The sequence below is a fragment of the Pelecanus crispus genome, chromosome 4 (assembly GCF_030463565.1).
Source record: "Pelecanus crispus isolate bPelCri1 chromosome 4, bPelCri1.pri, whole genome shotgun sequence".
Taxonomy (NCBI): Eukaryota; Metazoa; Chordata; class Aves; order Pelecaniformes; family Pelecanidae; genus Pelecanus; species Pelecanus crispus.
This window is the reverse complement of record NC_134646.1, coordinates 66,579,901-66,599,717: the sequence shown is the minus strand read 5'-3', so window position 1 is coordinate 66,599,717 and position 19,817 is coordinate 66,579,901. Positions and strand designations below refer to the sequence as shown.

Sequence of the window (19,817 nt, the reverse complement as noted above, 5' to 3'; positions counted from 1 at the left end):
TTTGCTGAGGTTGCTGAAGAGAGAAAGCAATCCAGTGTTCGGAGGCACCCCATCACAGGGCTTCATCCTGGGCACTGCTTGGGGAGGGATGGGAGATACGTCTCTCCCTTTGCACGATGGCAGCCAGGCCATCTCTCCTTGGGTATATACACACACCAAGGGGTGCTGATGTTTGGGTGCAAGCACTGCATGCTGATACATTTAGGACATACATCTGCAGCTGGAAGAATGACCCATGTGAAAAAGTAACCAGGTACCAGTGACTATAAAGCTGAGATATATACAGCTAGGAAAACAACACTGTTGAAAACAGTAACTGAAAAATAGTCGGACAGGTTAATTGTGTGGGTCATTAAAGGTCATCATTAGCCCCTCCAGAGAATAAGAGGTCTGGTTCCTGGTGAATTTGGAGACTCCACTTGTTAAGTGGTCTTCTGTTGCAGTTAGTTGCCCTGTGGTGGATATGGATATTGCCTGAGAGCAGCACGAACTCTCCTCCTCTGTTACTAAAACTAACTTGCTCCCAAGCCATATTCAGCTGCCCCTCTTGGATGTGAGTCAGAGAGGGGTAAGGCCTGAGAGGCAACTTTTAAAGTTGTTATGGTGTCTCAGCCATGTGTAACAGGTGACAAGGCTGAACTACAGCATACAGCAGTTTAGTGTAAAGCTTTGGGGCTTTCTCATGTCGATCAGATGGTCACACAGCAGTGCCTTGCAGGGGAAGACCTGTCGCACCGTACTGGGAGGAATGTTTGAAGCTATGTTTACTCAGCCATTGTCACTCTTAATTAATAATCTGTTTCAGGACACACCACAGGGTAATTTTTGAATAAAAGTAATTAATGAGAGGTTCAATCAATGAAAAAAATCTTACTGCATGGACACTATCGATAATATCAGAGAAGCTGTTCTGGGTCAAAAAGCTGAGCTGGTAAGACCTGGAAGGTCAACTTGGCCAGAGCATCCACAAAGGCAAAGCATAACCCTTGTTGCATGATAGAGCATTTGTAGGGTAGCAAAGAATCGGGAGATATGGCAGGATGCAACGGCCAGGTATGTTCTCCTGGGGCTGTCTCCATACTCGCTTCACCAGCATGGTGGAGATGATGGGTCCTGAGGACACCCCGGTTCCTGGGGGTTTGGCCACCAGGACTTAGGGCTTGAGGCTGGCTCAGGCATGGGGCAGCACGCAGGGGGAGCTCAGCAGGGGCTCCCCCCTCTTTTGCTGAGGAGCAGTTTTAAGCCAAAATGTCAGATAGATCAGTTTTGCAAAATGCCTCATTCCTCACTAGAGAGTGAACACTTAGCGCTTTCACATCAAATTTTGCATTTAAAAGGTTTAGCAACCTTTTAAAACATGAAAAGGGAGACTGGACAGCGGAATTCCTTCAGCATATGTACAGCATCTTGAACAAAACAGACTATGGTTGATGGAAAATATCACAGTGCTGAGAATGAATTTCCAATCTGATCAGTAGAAAGGGCCATTTCAGCACCATCTGTTGAAATGTCCTGGCAATTCTCCTAGATGCAAATTGAGAAGAATTTCAAATTTCTTCACCTGGGCCAGGTGCCTCACTCACCTCAGGAACGGGCATTGACCTTGGCCTCTGTAGGGCACAGCTTTCCACATGTGCCTATGCCTGAGTGTGCATGTTGTACAATAGGCATTTGTTCATCTCAGGTCTTCAAATCACTAGTAGGGTAATTGGTGCTGTGTAAGATATCACAAGTAGCTGACATTGTTTTTTTAAATATCCACATGTATTTCCACACATGCAAACAAACAAATGAAGTGGAGAATAATAAAGGAACATCCACAATTTTATGTAATATCTATTGGGTTATAAATTAACACCATTCAAGATGGGCTGGGGAATTCTCCCCCAAAAAAACTTCAAGCAGCTTTTCAGCTTAGAAAGGATGAGGAAAAACTGCCCTAGAGAGACAAACTATCTCAAATAGCTAAATTAGGGCTCCTGGGGCACAGCTGGTGATGCTTTAAAGCAAAAGGGAATGATAGAAAACAGCTGAAAAGTGACTGAAGAAGAAAAAACTTGTTATGGTCAGTCAGCTTCTGGTTTAAGGGTATGAGCCAGAAACTACTATGTATTTGAGTGTCTGAGGATTAGCTTATAGAAGGTAAGGATGGTCTTGGAGATGCATAGTCTAAGGATCTTTAATGAGGAAGTAAGTGTTTATTTTTTTTTATTTTTTAGCACCTGGTTGTTGGTCTGAATCCATTGTGCTATAGCATAAGGGAAGGTGATTTCTATTCAGAGTGAGTGTTTTCTTGAAGCAGAGGAGATTTGGGGGAAGGGGAAGACGCTTTTGCTGGAGCACATCAGTATTATTTGGAAAGATGTGCTCACTGAGGATCTCTTCCTTGATTTTTATTGTAGGAGTGTTATTAATTTCTACCCCTTCCCTGGTCATGAGCTAACTTCTGTGAAGGTTTTATGTACAAACAAAATTTGTTATTCTGTCTGTTAGCTGTGGAGTGGACATGATGGATAAACATTAGTTAAGACTTTATGCTGTCCCTAGGAGAGGAAAAACAAGTAGGGCAATAGATAGCTATATGTACTTATGGGTCATTATTGCTATAATACTTTAGGAGGAATGGATTGGGTTTCTGTGCTTTAGGTGCTTCCAAATACAGAGCAGAATGCTTGTCTTCCTGAAGAAAGCTTGTACTTCTTGTTGTGGGGAAAAAGAGGCATAAAATGTGGCTATGACTGGTTACCATCCCTACACAATGTGGCCAACTAGTCTAAAGAATGTTGCAGGAAATGAAGTGCTGAGAGTTTTAGTTGGGGATGGATAGAGAAGCCTCTTCTCTAGAAAATGGCATGTGAGGGATCTGCAGATAGATGCAAGCTGCACACAGCACCTGGGTGATAAGGGAGAGGTGACAAAGTGGTGAGGAGAGGCACTGGCAAGGAGTGCCTGGGAACAAAAATCTGGTCTCCAGCCCTCTGCAAGGAGGTAGCCTGCAGGGATGTTGCTGGGACAGGAGGAGATGGCTCTGGAGCTGAGTTAGAGCTGTGCCTTGGGGAGGGTACCTGAATTTGTGTTTGCTGAGCAGGTTTTCTGTTTTCTTTTTTTTTTCCCCAAGATAAGGTGAAGGACAGAGGAAAGCAAGAGGCAAGTAGAGGCAAGAGGCGGGTAGATGTGGCACTTTGGGACATGGTTTAGTCTAGTCTACCCTTGATTGGCTTAGAGTAGACTTGGTAGTGTGGGTTAATGGTTGGACTGGATGATCTTAAAGGTCTTTTCCAACCTAAACGGTTCTATGATTCTATGATTCTAAGTTGAGACAGTGCTTTCTCATGAAAGGAAGGAAGGGTAAAGAACAGGGGACAATCACTGATCCCAGAGCTGCTGGAGAAAAGGAAGGGAAGCTTGAGTGTGGTTGTTCATGTTGGAAGTACCTGGCAGTAAAGGCTGGGTAGAAACCTTGTTGAGAGGCCTGGCTGGGGGAACAGCAGGAGTTTCTGACTTGTGTCTGGGGAATAATCTGGATGAGGGAGCCAGACTAGGATTTGAATGCAGGAATTGCCTTGTGTGCTCAGCCTTCTGCACTCAGTAAGAGAGGCTTCAGTGAGGTGTGCTTGTGGGGTTTTTGTTTGTTTGTTATATTATTATTTTTTATTTTCTCTTTGAATTTATCCATCTGTTTGGATCTAAGCATGAGAAGTTAGATATGAGAGAGACCCAGAAGAGAGGGAAGAAAAAGAAGTTAGCAGTTGGGATTTATTAGGGCTTCCTTCTATAACAAGGACAAGACTTGGTGTCCGATGTGGTCACTGAGACTGAACTTCTAGTTGAAACTGTACTTATTAGTAAGTAAAGGAGATTACCCAAGGCTGTTGCATAGGCATGGTGTCTTGTCTTTTAAATAAATAACTTTGAGGATGGTCTTGCTGCCTGGGTTGATCATGCCTGCCTGCCCCCGAAGGTAGGGGCACCTGCATGTGAAGGGTATAACCTGTCAGGGTAGCCCCTGAGATAGGAGGCTTTCCTGTGAAACAAGGGCCGCTGCTGAGGCTGGGGATACAATTCCTGTTTCTCTAGTTGGCATCCTGCAGAAAAGCCAGCTGAAGTTCAAAGTGGGAGTTCTGTCTGGCCTTCTGTGTTTGCACTTGTTCCATCAGCATCCATCCCACAACAGCACTTGTCCCTGTAAACCAGGGAAACGTAGGAAGGAGGGACCTGAATGAGGAAAGCCATGAGGAAATTCCACCCAAAATTGCCCTGATGCAGGCCAATGTCTATTCCTTAGCTCCCTGTTGTCTTTGCTCAGGACCATCAGCTAAAACCAGCCCAGCCTATTCCTAGCAGACCCAGCTCATGCTGCACCAGAAGAGAGGGTCTGAACCAAACCAGTGTCACCTGGGGCTCTGTAAGTCCATAAAAAGCAATGGAAATTGAACCAGCCTTGCAGCTGTATTGTGTGATAAAATGCTTAAAAAGGACATGGCTTTCTCAGCTGTGAGGTGGTTAAGAGGGAGATATGAGCCTTAACTGAGGTTGCAAAGCCGTCTTTAAAACCCAGTTTAGACACTCTCTGCTTGGGTGGACCTCTGGATGGATTGGGCTGGGGTTGTGCAGGGCTGATAGCTGGCAGGACAGCCCACAAGCAGACTAGGAAAAGTGCGGGGTAACAGCAATATGAGTAAATGCAAAGAAGTACTTTGTTGACAGGAGATTAGGCTGGGTTCTGACCAAACATTTTGAGAATCAGATGGTCACTTACCGGCACTGCTGTTCTAAATGTATGTCCTGGTTTTGGCTGGGATAGAGTTAACTTTCTTCCTAGTAGCTGGTAGAGTGCTGTGGTTTGGATTGAGCATGAGAACAATGTGATAACACACTGATGCTTTAGCTGTTGCTAAGCAGTGCTTATACTAAGTTAAGGACTTTTCAGCTTCCTGTGCTCTGCCAGTGAGGAGGTGCACAAGAGGCTGGGAGGGAGCATAGCCAGGACAGCTGACCTAAACCGACCAAAGGGACATTCCATACCACAGGACATCATGTTCAGTATACAAACTGGGGGGACTTGGCCGGGGAGCAGAGATCACTGCTGGGGAACTGGCTGGGTGTTGTTTGCTGGGTGCTGAGCGCTTGCATCACTTGCTTTTCCTGAGTTTTGTTTCTCTCCCTCTTTTTGTTGTTTTCCTTTTCATTACAATTTAGTATTTTTATTTCAGTCATTAAACTGTTCTTACCTTAACGCATGAGTCTTCTTACTTTTACCCTTCCAATTCTGTCCCTCTTCCCACTGGGGGGAGGGTGAGCGAGTGGCTGTGTAGGACTTGGTTGCTGACAGGGGCTAAACCACGACAACATATTACACACCAAAATAAACGTGTGGAAAATACTGTAGCACAGGTCTTGACGTGCTGGAGGATTATAGCCTGTTATTTATTACCTGAAAGTCTTTTCACTAGAAATGTATGCAGTATACTGGATTACAGAAACCAAATGGAGCTGATGAGTACTGCATTATGGTTAACTCAAGTTTGTGAGGCAATACAGCATTTAATAATAGAAAAAAATCCCGCCTGTTTTGCTTTGCCTTGAGTGGCAGAATTCCTGTCCTGGAAGGAAAGCTGAAGCACCACAACTTTTGGCATCACACTGCCTAGCTTCAGGCATTTGAAAACCTCTGTACAGAGGAAGGAAAGCTAAGAGAGGAACCACCACACGGCTTGAAGCCATCCATTGGAGAGGATAACGAGGTGAGGGTTAGTGCAATGTGATGCTGAGATCCTCCAGCCTAGTGACTGGGTGGCAATACTGCTTCAGGGACTTGATCTGACTGTGAGCTAGCCTGGATGTCTCCAGCCTAGGACTGGTTCAAAAGCTCTAGGCAGAAAAGTGTTATGAAATTGGATATGAACCATCAACCGATATGAAACGTTGCTGAATTCAGGAGCTGTTGGTGTAACAGGCAGGTGGTGGCTGCTTTTTTTTTTTTTTTTTTTTTCCCCCTGTTAGTCTTTTGGGAAGAGCATTAGGTGCATGTGTCCCAGATCAGGCACCACTAGTAAAGAAAACCCCTCAAAACCAAAAAAAACCCCACAAAAACAAACCTCAAAAGATGGGCAGTCATCCTGCTGGGACCATGTGTGAGGTGGCTGCTAGGCTGGGCAGCCTTGCACATCCACTTGGCACCTTCAGCAAGCTGATGGCTCTGCATGTAGTCACCTGTAGAAATTTTAACCCTGTAGTGGTTTCCACAGGACTGGGTAGCAACTGAGAAAACGGTCATGAATACCAGCAGTGCCCAAAAAGCTGGCTTTGGGTTAGGATAGCATTGGAGTGTAAAACAACTCCTGAGGATGCTTATGGACTAGACACATTTTGAAGCCAAGCTCCTGTTTGTATCTCAGGACTTTCACATTTCTCTGATGCATCAATAATTTGTAGGGGCAGGGTGGTTTTTTGTGGGGTGAGAGATGTAGACATGAACCTCCTTGGAACAAGAGGCTGTTGAGTGCTGCTTCATCCTGGGTAGGTTCTCCAGTCACAAAGCTGTTTTTCATAATAAAAAGCTGCCTTTTTATCCAAAGACAGTCGTATAATCACACAGCCCTATCAGTGTATTATGTATACATCTTTTTTATATATATATTAAAAAAAAGGCAGCAGTAGAGTAGCAGATTCTTGGACATGCTAGGCACTGGGGCACCTTTGTACAGGCAGATTTTTGGCATTTACAGTAACCAGAAGCAGTAACCAAAGTTAGTCATAAAGAGGTACCACAAATATGTCTGAGTTTTGAGTTCCTTATTGCTATTTCTCTGAGTCTTAAAGAGTGCTGGAGCAAATTAGGCAAAAATAAGGACAGGTATTTCAAATGGATTTGGGGGCTTCTAATTTCTATTGATGTCTGCAATTATGTGTCTAAATCCCAGCTTGTAAGGCAGGAAAAGACTTGGACCAAGAACGTACCTATTCTGAATTCTTAAAAATTGGCTGTTACCTGCATGTGGAAGAGACTGTTAGAAATATTAATTTTTACTGAAGTTGGACATTCAACTCCCAGATTTGCCCTTTAGCTCCTGAATACTCACACTTGCCAAGGTCTGGGGGCCTTTCTCCCATGGTCTGTGAATAGGAAAAAGATTCCTGTAAAGGCTCGTATTTACAGTCAGGTCTAGCAGAGTAATTCAGGTTTCTGTCATAAAACACAAGGACAGTCATGTGATACTTCTTTCTATGGTGAGGGGAACTGTTCAGGAGCACTCTGTTTTATTTGCATGGTGGTATAAAGCCCAGTCTTTCTGTAACAATAACCCATTTCTATCAGAAACTGTCCTGCTGAATGTGTACAATATTTCATCTGGAAGTCAGATGTCCAAGGGAATAATCTAATTCATTGCTTTTTTTTATTGGTGAGACACAAATCCTGAGGGCACGCTCTTACGTTTGCTTCTAGCAAGCAGACGCCTTGAAGGAGGACACCACGAGAGTGACTCAGTGTTCTTAATCTGATGGAGGTAAAATAAATCTGTCTTGCAGTGTAGATTAAGCGCCTCATGAATTTACTTCACCTGTGCCCACAAATGTATGTCAGTGTGGACTAGCCTTGAGTGGTTGAGATGTATGTTGGGGCTGGTGGAACAGAAACTATGGCAAGGCCAACAGCATGGAAAATGTACAGGGTACAAGCCCCAGATCACAGTCTAGCCATGCCCTAGACCAGTTATGGCTGTTCAAATGCTGTGCTGCTCCCTGTGGCCTTACCACTCAACATCGGTGATCTAACATGGCCTGTAAACTCAAACAGGGTTCAAGTATACTGCTGTCTGGACCTTTGTCCAGGACTGTTAGCTGAAAAGGGACAGTTATCTCTGCACTGAAGAGCAAGTAGATGTTAACTTGCTGATAGTGCCTGGGATAGCCCATGCAAGGAACTACCCCGAAGAATCATCCTTGAACTACTCTCTTGACTGGTGCTACACATGGACTTGCAGGAGAGTATTCTAAGCCTTCCTGTGCTGTTGTAAACAAAGTCACTGTATTTATCAGGAAACTGCAGTAAAGACCCAGAGAACTGATTCTTTTTTTTTTCTGGATAGAAGTGATGGAGACTGTAAAAGGCTTTGGAAGACTCTCAGGACTCCACTGATTGTAGGGTTTGGGGTTTTTTTTGTGTGTGTGTGTCCTCCTCCCTTCTTCTTTTCCCTTGCTTCAATTTATTCATAGCCAGACAAAAATGTCTTTCTCTTTCAGCTAGTCTCAATTTAAAGCACAAGACTCTGGCATGATGGTTTTGTGAGTGGAGGAGATCAAGGGTGAGACCAATATCTAAGTTTTTAGATGAATCATTCATTCATGGGGTAGGTGGGTGCCTGGGGAATTTACCTGTTGTGGTTTTTATAGGCGGACTTATGACCATAAAAATTATTCCAACTGAAAGAGGGATTTTATTTTATGCATATACCTTTAAGAAGCATTTAATGCATCACAAGAGACTCTAAATAAATCTAAATATTCCCAGTATAATGGTATTGGGGCACAAGGTATTAAATAGACACAAGGTAGGGGTTTGGAGGGTAGCCTGATATTCCCCTCTCCGCATGCCCCCACCCTTGCTACCTGAATTAGCACACAGGTTAATAAAACTTTCTTGGAAAGGTGCATAGGTATTTTATTACTCAAAATGCTGACCAAGGTGTTTCCTATCCCTGATATCAGCATCAGTGTAACCAGCTCTGTCATATGCCCTTCCTCTGCGCAAACCCGTGTGGCACCGAGTATCCAACCACCAAGGATCGCTGGTGTATTCTCACTAGGTATGCAAGATAGGCAAGTGAAGCTTTTCCTCTCCTTTCACGCTGGAAAGGCACAGAGGGTATGTTTGCAGAGCACAATAATGCTGTGTCACACAGGGTAGACGAGTTTGCCCTAGGAGAGCCCGAGAAACGGAGCCTGGCCCCCGCAGCCTCTGAGGCTGCACTTGGCACGGTTGTCTCCACGTGGCTGTCATTTCTGCTGTGGATTTCAGCCTCTCTAAGGACATCTACATGCCTTAGTGTAGGGGACCACTTTTAGTGCTATTAGTCCGAGCTGGGTCTCTGAAGAACTTGGCTAGAATTACTCTGGGCTATGGAATATTTGGATTCATAGCTCTATTTTATTGTAGCTTTCCAGGTCAGTAAATTAACTCCTAAATATTGGCCTATTGGTGCTTCTGAAGGCTGCTGGTAATTTTGATTATAGAATGTATTATTGCTTGGGACCAGACACAGCTGAGCAGCATCTAGAGGAAAGATTTCTGATTCTCCACAATTTCTCATATTTGTTTAGTGTAGACACCTCCAGCATTTTTCATTACAGTAGGCGTACCTGGGTTTCCCCTATTGGTATTGTAACCAGCTGAAATGAGATGGTTAACTTGTTTTCTGGGACTAGCATGCTGTGGTGGGCTCAAATGGAATGCAACTGGAGCTGGCTTGGAAGGGCAATGTAACACTGATGAGCAGACGCGAGCCTCTAAACCTTGGCAGCTGGGTGGGACAGCAGGTGGAGTTGGTAGGGGGAGAGGAGGCAGGGACAGCGTTATTGCCACTAACCAACTCTGCAGAGCAGAGGGGAGAATGATGCTTTGGTCCTCCCAGAATGAGGTAAAGCATGAGTGGAGACTTTGACTTATTTCAGTCAGTACTGGTGCGTTTTGGAAAGGCTGTCCCGTGGTCTAGAAACGCCTGCTGAGCACGCTGATCCCAATAAAGCAAGTGTCGTGGTTTAGCCCCAGCCAGCAACTAAGCACCAGGCAGCCGCTCGCTCACTCCCCCTGCCCCGATGGGATGGGGGAGAGAATCGGAGGAGTAAGAGTGAGAAACACTCCTGGGGTGAGATAAGAACAGTTTAATAATTGAAATAAGGTAAAATAGTAATGATAATAATAACAATATAATAGTAATAATAATATACAAAGCAAGTGATGCACAATGCAATTGCTCACCACCCACTGACCGATACCCAGACAGTTCCCGAGCAGCAATTGCTGCTCCCCGGCCAACCTCCCCCAGTTTATATACTGAGCATGACGTCATATGGTATGGAATAGCCCTTTGGTCAGTTTGGATCAACTATTCTGGCTGTGCCCCCTCCCATTTCTTGTGCACCTGGCAGAGCATGGGAAGCTGAAAAGTCCTTGACTGGCATAAGCAGTACTCAGCAACAACTAAAACATCAGTGTGTTATCAGCATTCTTCTCCTGCTAAATCCAAAACACAGCACTATGTCTGCTACTAGGAAGAAAATTAACTCTATCCCAGCCGAAACCAGGACAGCAAGCCTTCACAACAGCTCTGAATGTGCCTGGGCAGCTGGAAGGCGCACGCTGATCAACGGGCTGGTGACATCGGAAGGGCTGATCTTAGAGCGGTCGCTTGGGGCGTGGGGGTGCGATGGAGCCTCGCAGCCTAAATCGGAGGCCAGCAGTCTGTTTGTCCCCACAATTAATCTAAACAAGGCCTAAAGGATATGCTTGGGCACTGGCTCATGATCCTCTCCACTATTTGGCAGTGTGCTTCCTGGCCTAACTTGGACCTGTTCGAGTAGCACCCTCCTAGAGAACGGCCCGGCACCATTCGGGAGGTTTTATGGACCAGGACCGGTCCCAACAAGCAGTACACAAGGCAACTGGATTCTCAGGAAGAGTTTACTCGCAGCCAGACAGCGGAGCCTGGCCTTCATTAGTTTATTAATACAATCTATCCAGGTAGACGCGCTTCTAACTTGCACAATTAAAGATACTTGCTGTGTAAAGCCATGACTCAAGGCCATGCCATAATGAACAGATAGAAAACATTGCGCAGGTATCTTGGTTCCTACTTTGGCAGACCGTTATAAAATTGTGCTAGGCTCTGCTAATGGACTTGCGCCGTCTCCTGTTCACCTGGCAGAACTGATGGGTGTCTGACAGCACCTACCAAACATCCCAAGACCCTTAAGTTAATGGGCACATAGCACTCGTGCGCTTTAAGTTTGGAACCTCAATGCTTCAAAATAGCTAATCCACAGCAAGTGTTTTGGGGGGTTTTTGTTTTTTTCCCAAACACATCTAATGGTTACTGTAACCTAAGCACATACTGCAACTATGCAAGTGATCTTTTCCTTTCCATTTTGGTTACTCGTTACTCCCAATCTTTTCCGGTTCTGATGCTCAGTTACATGAACCTGTATGCAGCTGCTTTTAACACAGATACCTCGTATTTAGGCAAAGACTTGCTGTTACTTTTTTTTTTTTTTTTTTTTTTTTACTGTAAATAATAATTTGGCCTTCTGGCATAGGAATTGGGTCTTTCCGTAAACATCCAAGAAGTGGTGCATTTCCAGCACGTCTATACCCCGGTGACTGCTGTGTTTCCATTTACAGTGCTCTGTTGATTATTCAGGAATTTCTCCTGTCATCTAGATGTTAGAAGTCAGCATGGGAAATTGCTCCATGCTCAGCTTCCTTACACTCGGGCTTGTTCTTCAAAAATTCCAGCTGTTTCTTGCCCTTCTGTTCTCTTTCTACATCCCAGTCTCTTAATGGAGCTCATGCATTTATGGGAGGGAGGAGAGGGTGTGTGGGTGAAATTCCTCAGCCGCAGTTTATTCTACCCGTTTCATACCTTTGTGCTGCATTTCATCCAGGATAAGGGTCAACAGCCAGTGTTAAATGTCATAGTCCATGAGTCAATGAGGACAGCCTACAGACAAGAGTCTGCTATAAAACAAATATCTTCACAGATAACCCATGTTTCCTATGTGCTTTGAAAGACTGTCTATGCTTTCCCTGTAGCTCAAATGGGAATGCAGAAGTCCTAATAGGGGAATATGTCTATAATATCTCTCTCTCTCTAATAATCATATAATCAATGTACCAGGACTAATTTCCATGAATTGGCCCCCTTTTATCACTGAAAAATTTCTATTGCAAGGTATGGATTTTCAACATGTATTAATATATAACTGTAAGCATGCACTCATGCCTGTGTATCAGGATGTAATGTTCACCACTGCATGGACCAGGAAACAGCATCATGCAGGGGTCACAAAAATCACCCACATAAGGATGCCCACTACTTTTTCTGGTTTTTTTGGTTTTTTTGTTTTTGTGGTGGTGTGTGGTTGGGATGGGGTGGTTGGGTTTTTTTTTTTTTAATTTCTTCCCCTTGTGGATGTAGTAGAACTATGCAGCTGCTTTGCTTAACTAACCATCCTCTCTTTCTCTCCAGGAATTGTTTGATTCTCTAGGTTGTCAAATAACAGCCTCCTAGATCTTATAAGCAGCGAAGGATAATAATGTAACTATTATTATTTCAGCCTTAAGTATTGCCAGTTTATTGTGAAGAGTTGCTTATCTTAACATACTTTAACTATGCTTTGGTGGAACTTCTGATGCAATAGATAACAATAAACAAAGACCTAACTATTAACTGCTGGCGTCAAGAAATACATTGCAGCTTCAGCAATTGTCTTCTGAAATACAGGTGTGAAATCATGTTTCTGGCAAACCTTCTCAAATTAGTTAATTGCTAAATTTGAGAACATGGGCTTACTTTTGGAGAGGAAAATGTAGTCAGCCTGACTGCTAACACTTAACTGACCCATGTGTACACAACCTAAACCAGTGGTGCTGTAAGAACCCCAGGATTTCAACACGTGGGTTGCAATCATGCCACCACCACCAAACTACCCTGGGATTAATATTTCACTAGGCGCTTCAAGAAAAGCAGCACTCTCTGTGTAGAGACTGTCACTTATGTAGATATGACATACGTAGTAAAATCCATCTTGCACGTGTAGCTTACTACAAGCAAGATTTGCTATATGTATGTCCCAATAGTTAGGGTTTTTTGTAACCACTCTAACTGTATGTGCCATTTTGTGCCTACACATGATGCCTATGTTGTGAAAATTGTCTACCTGTCTTCAAAGGCTACACTTAACTTTTTGCAATACCTCTGGGTTCACCAGCTGACCCTGCCAGCTTTACTACATATACAGAGTTTTCTTTTACTAAGTGATAAATGTAGGGCTGAGAGGATTCTTAAAATATCCATACATTTGTGTTAAGGAATTTGACATAATCAAATTTAGCCACACAAGGTTCTGCAACTCAAAACGGACTCAAAAAATGGCGGTGACCCATTTGCAATGGATACCAAAAGCACAGCGTATACCCTCTGTAAGTCAACAATTGTTTAGGATGTAAAAATGAAGCTCCTTTGTAACATTTCAAAATACTTAGTAGAAAGAGATACCAAGCTATGTATAAAAAGCACAGCAAAATGTGTTACATGGCCACTATACACAACTGTTGTAAGAACAAAAAGTATTCTATTTGCACTGTTCTTCCTCAAAAAAATGAAAAAAATCAAGCTTCAAAGCTTCAACATCTGGATTTTCCCCCCCCTTGCTTACTCAGTGGAACTGCTGTCTTGAAGTATCAACTCTTCTCCACTTTTGAATTTTCAGTTTTCTGCAAGAGAAACATCCCTGATGATATGTGTATACATACATTTATATATATTTTAATCTCTCTTGAAGGGAGAATGGGGGGTGTGTGTGTGTGTGTGTGGGGGGGGGGGGGGTTCTTTTTCCCCTCTTTTTAATTAATTCATTTCTTACTGAAAAATTCCATGACTTGATTGAATAACAAACCAAAAACTCTTCCAGGTCTGCTCTGTGAGAATGCTGTATTCCTGAAAGGAAGCAAAGGTTGACTGTCCCATCTGAAGCTAAGGAAACAGACACCTAAATAATGTTCTTGAGAATCTGCAACAGCAAGATATTATGATGACAGCATTTCATGTGACAGGTACTTTAAAAAAAAATCCTTCACATACAAGCTGAATTAGAAAAATATTTTTATTTACAAGAGTAAATAATGTAGTGCAAGGAGAGTGGATTTAACTCTCAATAATGCATAGATCAATGCAATTTATAGTCTGTGATCTACATCATTTTGCAGAGGTGCATGCACACCTGCTTTAAAGGTCAGACCTTTCCTACAGCTACTTACCTGACAGCTTTAAATCAGACAGAAGGCATTTGTGCTCCATAATTATTATCTATAGATCCCATCCAGCATTTACCAAATAAACTGTCATTTAAACAGGTGTCTGTCTTTAAAAGTTACTGTAGAACATGAAATAAATCCTTTCCAATGTTATCTACATAAGAATCCAAAATAAATTCTTTATTCACTTTGTGTCACCTGTTCACACTTAAATTTTCTTTTATTTATTCATTAGGGAAGCTACTTTCTTTGGCAGAGTGGAAAACACTAGCTGTTGTGACCCCTAGGGAAGTGCTGGCACTCGTGAAACTTTGACATTTCAAGGGTTATGTTATGATCATATTGCAAATCTTCATGGTGCTTTTCTTTCAAAACAGAACACTTTTCACATCAAAGAGTTAGGATGGAATACAGAATGCCCAAAAGGTGAGCTACCACTGCATGTACTTAAGTCCTGTCAGGTGCACCATGGAACTTGGAAGGTGTTGGTGACTGGGTTTCACTTTGTACCAACTCAGAAAACTCTGGTAACTTCACCAGTAAAATAAGGTGAAATGCAGTAAAGACATTTAATAAGACACTAGATATGTGAGTAAAATTTCTTCTTCATCAAAACCAGTGGGAGGTTTGCTCATTCTTCAATTAGGCAAAGACTTTGCATGTTTTCTTCCAGTCCTTCAATGAAATACAAGATGCTCATGTGTCGGGTATAGTAAGATAATTTGCATTATCTGTTTGGAGTGTTAAATGAATTGTAGAGGTGGTTTTCCTCTAGAGTGGAGAAATTAGATCAGTGAATTCCCCTACAATTCTGGTTGTTGGACTGCATTATGAATGCCACTAATAAGGGTTGGTTGCCAGTTCTTAGATTTGTAGTTGTTCATATCCCATCTTCCCGATGGGATGTCAACCTTAAGAAAACTACACTTCAGCTTGTAACAAGAGGATTCTGAGGGTTTGAATCCTGCTGTGCTAAATCGTTTGAAAAAGTAGATTCATCTTGCTGTACTAGTCTGGTAGCATCCTCATTGCTATTCCCTGAAGAAGAAGGTTCATCTGATGATGGTTCTGGTCTTGTTCCAGGAGAATTATGGGCTTTGGAAAAACGTCAGAAGAAATTATTAAAAAAAGACCCCACTGCATCTAGGAAGTCTATTAATCAATATTTAAATATTATGTGGATACAAAATCACAATATAAAGATAATACTCAAAGGTTATGAAATACTGAAAGAAGAATATCTGTAAGTTTAACTATATACTTCATACATATGTAGTATGATTCCCAAATTACATCAATTACAGCTAGTAAGAAAGGAAAGCAGGGTTTCAGAATTATTTCCATAGTCAGCATATTATGCACAGCTACCTGTCTTAAATGCTATCTAGGAATTATAAAATTCAAATAATCTTTTTATATTTAATGTTTTGGGTTTTTTTTTAATACTATTCCCTCTAGCTGTGGGTTGTCAACATGGAAAGTAACTTTTTCTGTATTTTATTACAGAAATATGTCAGAAAACAGTATTTTTTGACATAGGCTTAAGCTGCCTACTGGGGTTAAGCCACAAATAAGAAAACGTATTTAGTGGAAGAAATTATTTTCATAACTCGTAATATTCATTTCACAAATTCCCAATCAAGATTCTGTCTTGCAATTTAAAGTGAAACACTTGGTTGAAGCTTTTTAAATGATGACTCATTATTTTTGCGTGTGATGGTAGGGTTTTTTTTCCCCCTTTCCTGAGCAATATACTTTTGCATCTGATCTCTCTCTCAATATGGTGAGAAAATAATGGGAGTTTTAAGAGACTGAAGTCTGGTGTTTGATTTTCTGTCCCTGAATATTCTCTGTGCCATCAGAACAGAGATGTACAGCAAACCCATCTAGTTTAGGACAGGAGGAGTCTGCAAGTGCTGATTGAATGTATTTACTGATTCTGTACTGGTCTGAAGAGGCTGAACTGCCTCCTCCTGAGTTACTCCAATGTACCAGCTCTCTGAACCTCACTTTTTCTCCCACCTTGTATCTGAATGGATCCAGTCATATAAAACAGGGAACACAGTCTCATCACATATTGCGGAGACAACATATGAAATCCAAGTCATATAATTACTCAAACAACACTGCATGTTGAGACACGGGAAATAATCTCTTATTTCCAGTCATAATCTCCTGCAGTTAATGTTTTTTATTAACAATCTCCTTTATCAAGCAAAATTCTCCAGAAACTAACAGGTTTAAACCTATGCCTCGCCTCATCCACCCCTTTTCAATGATCAAAAAATGACTTGATTGTCAAAGAAGTTGCTGTTCAGAAGTAGCTCTACCAAATCTAGAATTCCTGGTTTTATTTTTGAAGATTTTACTGAAATAAAAAGATCATCCCTCTTTCTTCCGTATTACTATGACAAATACTTACCAGATAAAGACTGAAAATACTGCACTGCAAATGCAGCCAGAATCGATAAAAGAAAGGTCCCCATGAAGTAGATCTGTGACAGTAAGTTTAAAAACATATATTAGAGCAGTGCAAAGCCAAGGTAGTGCTCCAAATGAACTGTGCATGTGCCAAAGGAGCAATACATACCAGAGTAGATTGTAAAATATTGTTCCAGAAAACTCTCATGTAAAAATAAAGCAATGCTAATGAGCATGGACTAATTGATTCTTGATTACTATTATTCCAGCACCTACGACAAGAAGATTAAAACAACTAATTAGTCCTGCTCTACAATTTTGTGGCATCTGCCACCTGGGAATCTCAAGTGGCTTTGCAGCAAACCTCAGTAACCCAGAAAAACAAGCAGATATTATCATCACTATCTCACAGATGGTGAAGTAAAAATTCATAGAAATACCAGATTAACCTCATTAAGCACAGAATACCTTACCCTAGGAGTAGATTTTTATTTTCTTATTAGTCAACAACTGGTCTAAGCATCCAGGCTACCCTTGCCAAGCAATCACAACACCAAGATACTTTGTTCTAACTTATGTAAGTCAACAGCAGTAGGACTTGATTCAAGATTAGACGTACAAAATCTAGTTGCTTATGCAGGAGACTGGTGCCTAAAACCCCTTTAGAGACAACGGAGTACTACAGAACGCAGTCAGAGCTTAAAGAGCACTTCAGCTGACTAGCTACGAGGTATCTGTGTTGGGGTGAGCCGAGTTGCTTCTCAGTTCCATCAGTTAGGACTTCACCAGCTAGGGGAGTTTAGACAGCTAAATCACAGGCACCTATTTTAAGCTACAGTTGATTCTTTTCTACCAAGCTGAGGAGGGAGGGGGGGTGTGTGTGCAAAAGATGTGCCCTTCTGGACAAAAGTGTACGATGATGGGAAATCCCTGCAGCACTGTCAGCTCTGGAGTTACTCTCACGGCAAAGCAGATGGATTCAGCCTAAGTGAAGGCGTAATTCAGACTCAAGCTTACAATCCCAGATGGACCAGCTGGACCAGAAGCCCTATTTATCTGACTGGTAATTTCACATGGAGTGGAGGTAATTTAGGGTACAAGTTCAAGCTAACTGCAGTGAAGAACAATTTCAGTGGATTGTTGGTGAATTGACAAATGAGGTTTTGATGTTGATATCATCTCCACTTTTTTCGGGTCACACAACACTCAGTAGCAAAACACACGATAAACTACTCATTCTTGGTTCACAGCCTCATGTATTAACTGTCGACTCCTCTTTCTTTAAATATCTTAAAGGCAATTCCACAAATCCACCAAATATTGTGTAAGCTTCCCATTCCCACTGTGCTTTTCAACACATGTTGCTTTACCCAGGTAAGGTAAACCTAAGTTCTGTACCAGAACCAGAGGTCTCTAGGTGGTTTTGTGCATGACCAGTGCTGGCACAGGCACTTTAGACAGCAGACCTGTAACCTTCTCACATAGCTAATATTCTGTGCCACAACATCTGTGCCAGGATGCTCTGGGGCACAGTGTGAGCAGAAACAGGCTCGAACATCTTTGCAGAATAAATAGGAAGGACTGCTATTGTCCCAATTACATACTTTTAAATTCCGCATTAAAATTATGCTGTATTTATCATTAAAAGATTGTTTTGGCCAGTGTACAAATTGCCAGTGCCTAACTTAGGAACTTAAATATACAGAATTGGAAAAGGCCTCCTGGATCATTAAATCTAGTCCCTGCTATTTCAGGTAACCGCATATAATCAGGTCTCTCAAAACAGGCATAAACTGAAATATATTTAGGGTTTAAGCATTTCAGGCATGTTGACCTTAACCTGCCTTAAATCATACAAGTGAACAAAGTTAATAATTACAGGAGTTGCTGTTCTCCAAAGTAAATGCTACTTACATGGAAAAACAGAAGATGCTGATGAAGGGGAAAAAATACTCACCTGTAATAAAGTTCCTGAAGAAGTGAAGTATTACTAGAATGCAATGCCTGATCAATTTCCAAGTGATCCAGTATGTAGGAAGGTATGGAGTTGCCCTCTTCTATGACAAGGGCCAAATTAAAGAAACCCTAACAGTAAAAAAAGTATACATACTTTTTAACCATTAAATTTCCACATGTATATTTAAGGTCTAATGTAAGCATCAAGTATCTAAACAATTATAGCTGTCTTCTATAAATTCATTTAGTATAATGCGATCTTCACTGAATAATTACAAGAGCCTTCTGTCCTAACCATATACCCAGGTAAATACTGAAAATGCAAAAGAATTAGTGTTCATTTGTTGTCACACACCATTTTCTTAGAAACCATCCGGAAAAAGGTCTGAGCTTTCTCACTTTTAGTTGCTCTTTAAACACAGCCACCATATCACACTGTAATCTTTTACCTATGGGGGAAATACAGACTGAAAGCAGAAATGGATTCCTGTTCTGCTACCGTTTAATTCCCCTCCACTTAGCTCTATAGATCAATAGCAATCTGAATAGTGAAACTGAGAGCAGAAATTTGCTCCACACAATTTAAATCCTTAATCTGACAGTTTGGACAAGTCTTGGGCATCCCTATGTCTTTTCAGAGCCATGAAGATGAACACACAGGAGACGTATTACAGGATTCCCCATCAGTTTGGCTTTCATACTTTAAAGTAACTGTTCACGCCTCTCTTCTTTCCTTTGCTAGTTTATCAGTAATGTTTTGTCCCAATATCCTCAAAACAGAACCCAACTATGCTACCTCTAATAAATTCATACACGAGATACTGTCTGGAGACATTGTCATAGGGACAGGGAGAACAGAATATTGCACCCAGGACACTTCAGGAGGGTCTGAGGGTAGGACACTCCGTGTTGAAACACTCCATGTCTTTAGTAATGTGACATGGTGTTATCTTTTCATTATAAAACATTTTAAGATGAAGCTTTTGTTGGTGGAGTGAACAAAATTCACCCTAGGATTCACTCAATATACCAAGGCAAATGGACCAGTCTTCTTGTTTATTTCCTAAAATAGTGGAGGATGGGACTGGAATAAAACTCAGCAGTCTGTTAATTCTTCCCCTTGCAGGAGCAAAAATACCAAGGTCACAGCAGAATCAATTGTGTCAAGGTAGGGCAGCACTGAATTAGGCCATTCACCTTTAGCCTTCAAAACAGCCTAATTCTAGGACTGTCCATCTGTACTAGGTTTACCTTCTATTATCATGAAACAGCAACTACTGACTCACAAGGTATTTTGAAATAATTGTAACTTACTCTAGCAGGTCTCTTCAGTGCATGGATGTAGCCAAGCAGAATAACCAGTCTAATGTGAAGCCTCAGATTATTCTAAACTCTGATGTTTTTTTAT

The 19,817-nt window shown here is 41.9% G+C and overlaps 1 protein-coding gene across 1 annotated transcript in view; it reads right to left on the bottom strand.

Annotated features, from left to right (window-relative positions):
* Window positions 1–14,460: 14,460 nt before the first annotated feature.
* SEL1L3 (SEL1L family member 3) overlaps window positions 14,461–19,817 on the bottom strand; it is a 39,081-nt gene continuing 33,724 nt past the window's right edge. The window contains exons 21-24 of the mRNA XM_075708974.1: window positions 18,411–18,538; window positions 16,623–16,725; window positions 16,455–16,527; window positions 14,461–15,127 (exon numbers count right to left, since the gene is read on the bottom strand). Coding sequence (XP_075565089.1) covers window positions 14,961–15,127; window positions 16,455–16,527; window positions 16,623–16,725; window positions 18,411–18,538 — 471 coding nt within the window. The 3' untranslated portion in view covers window positions 14,461–14,960. The remainder of the gene's footprint in view (window positions 15,128–16,454; window positions 16,528–16,622; window positions 16,726–18,410; window positions 18,539–19,817) is intronic.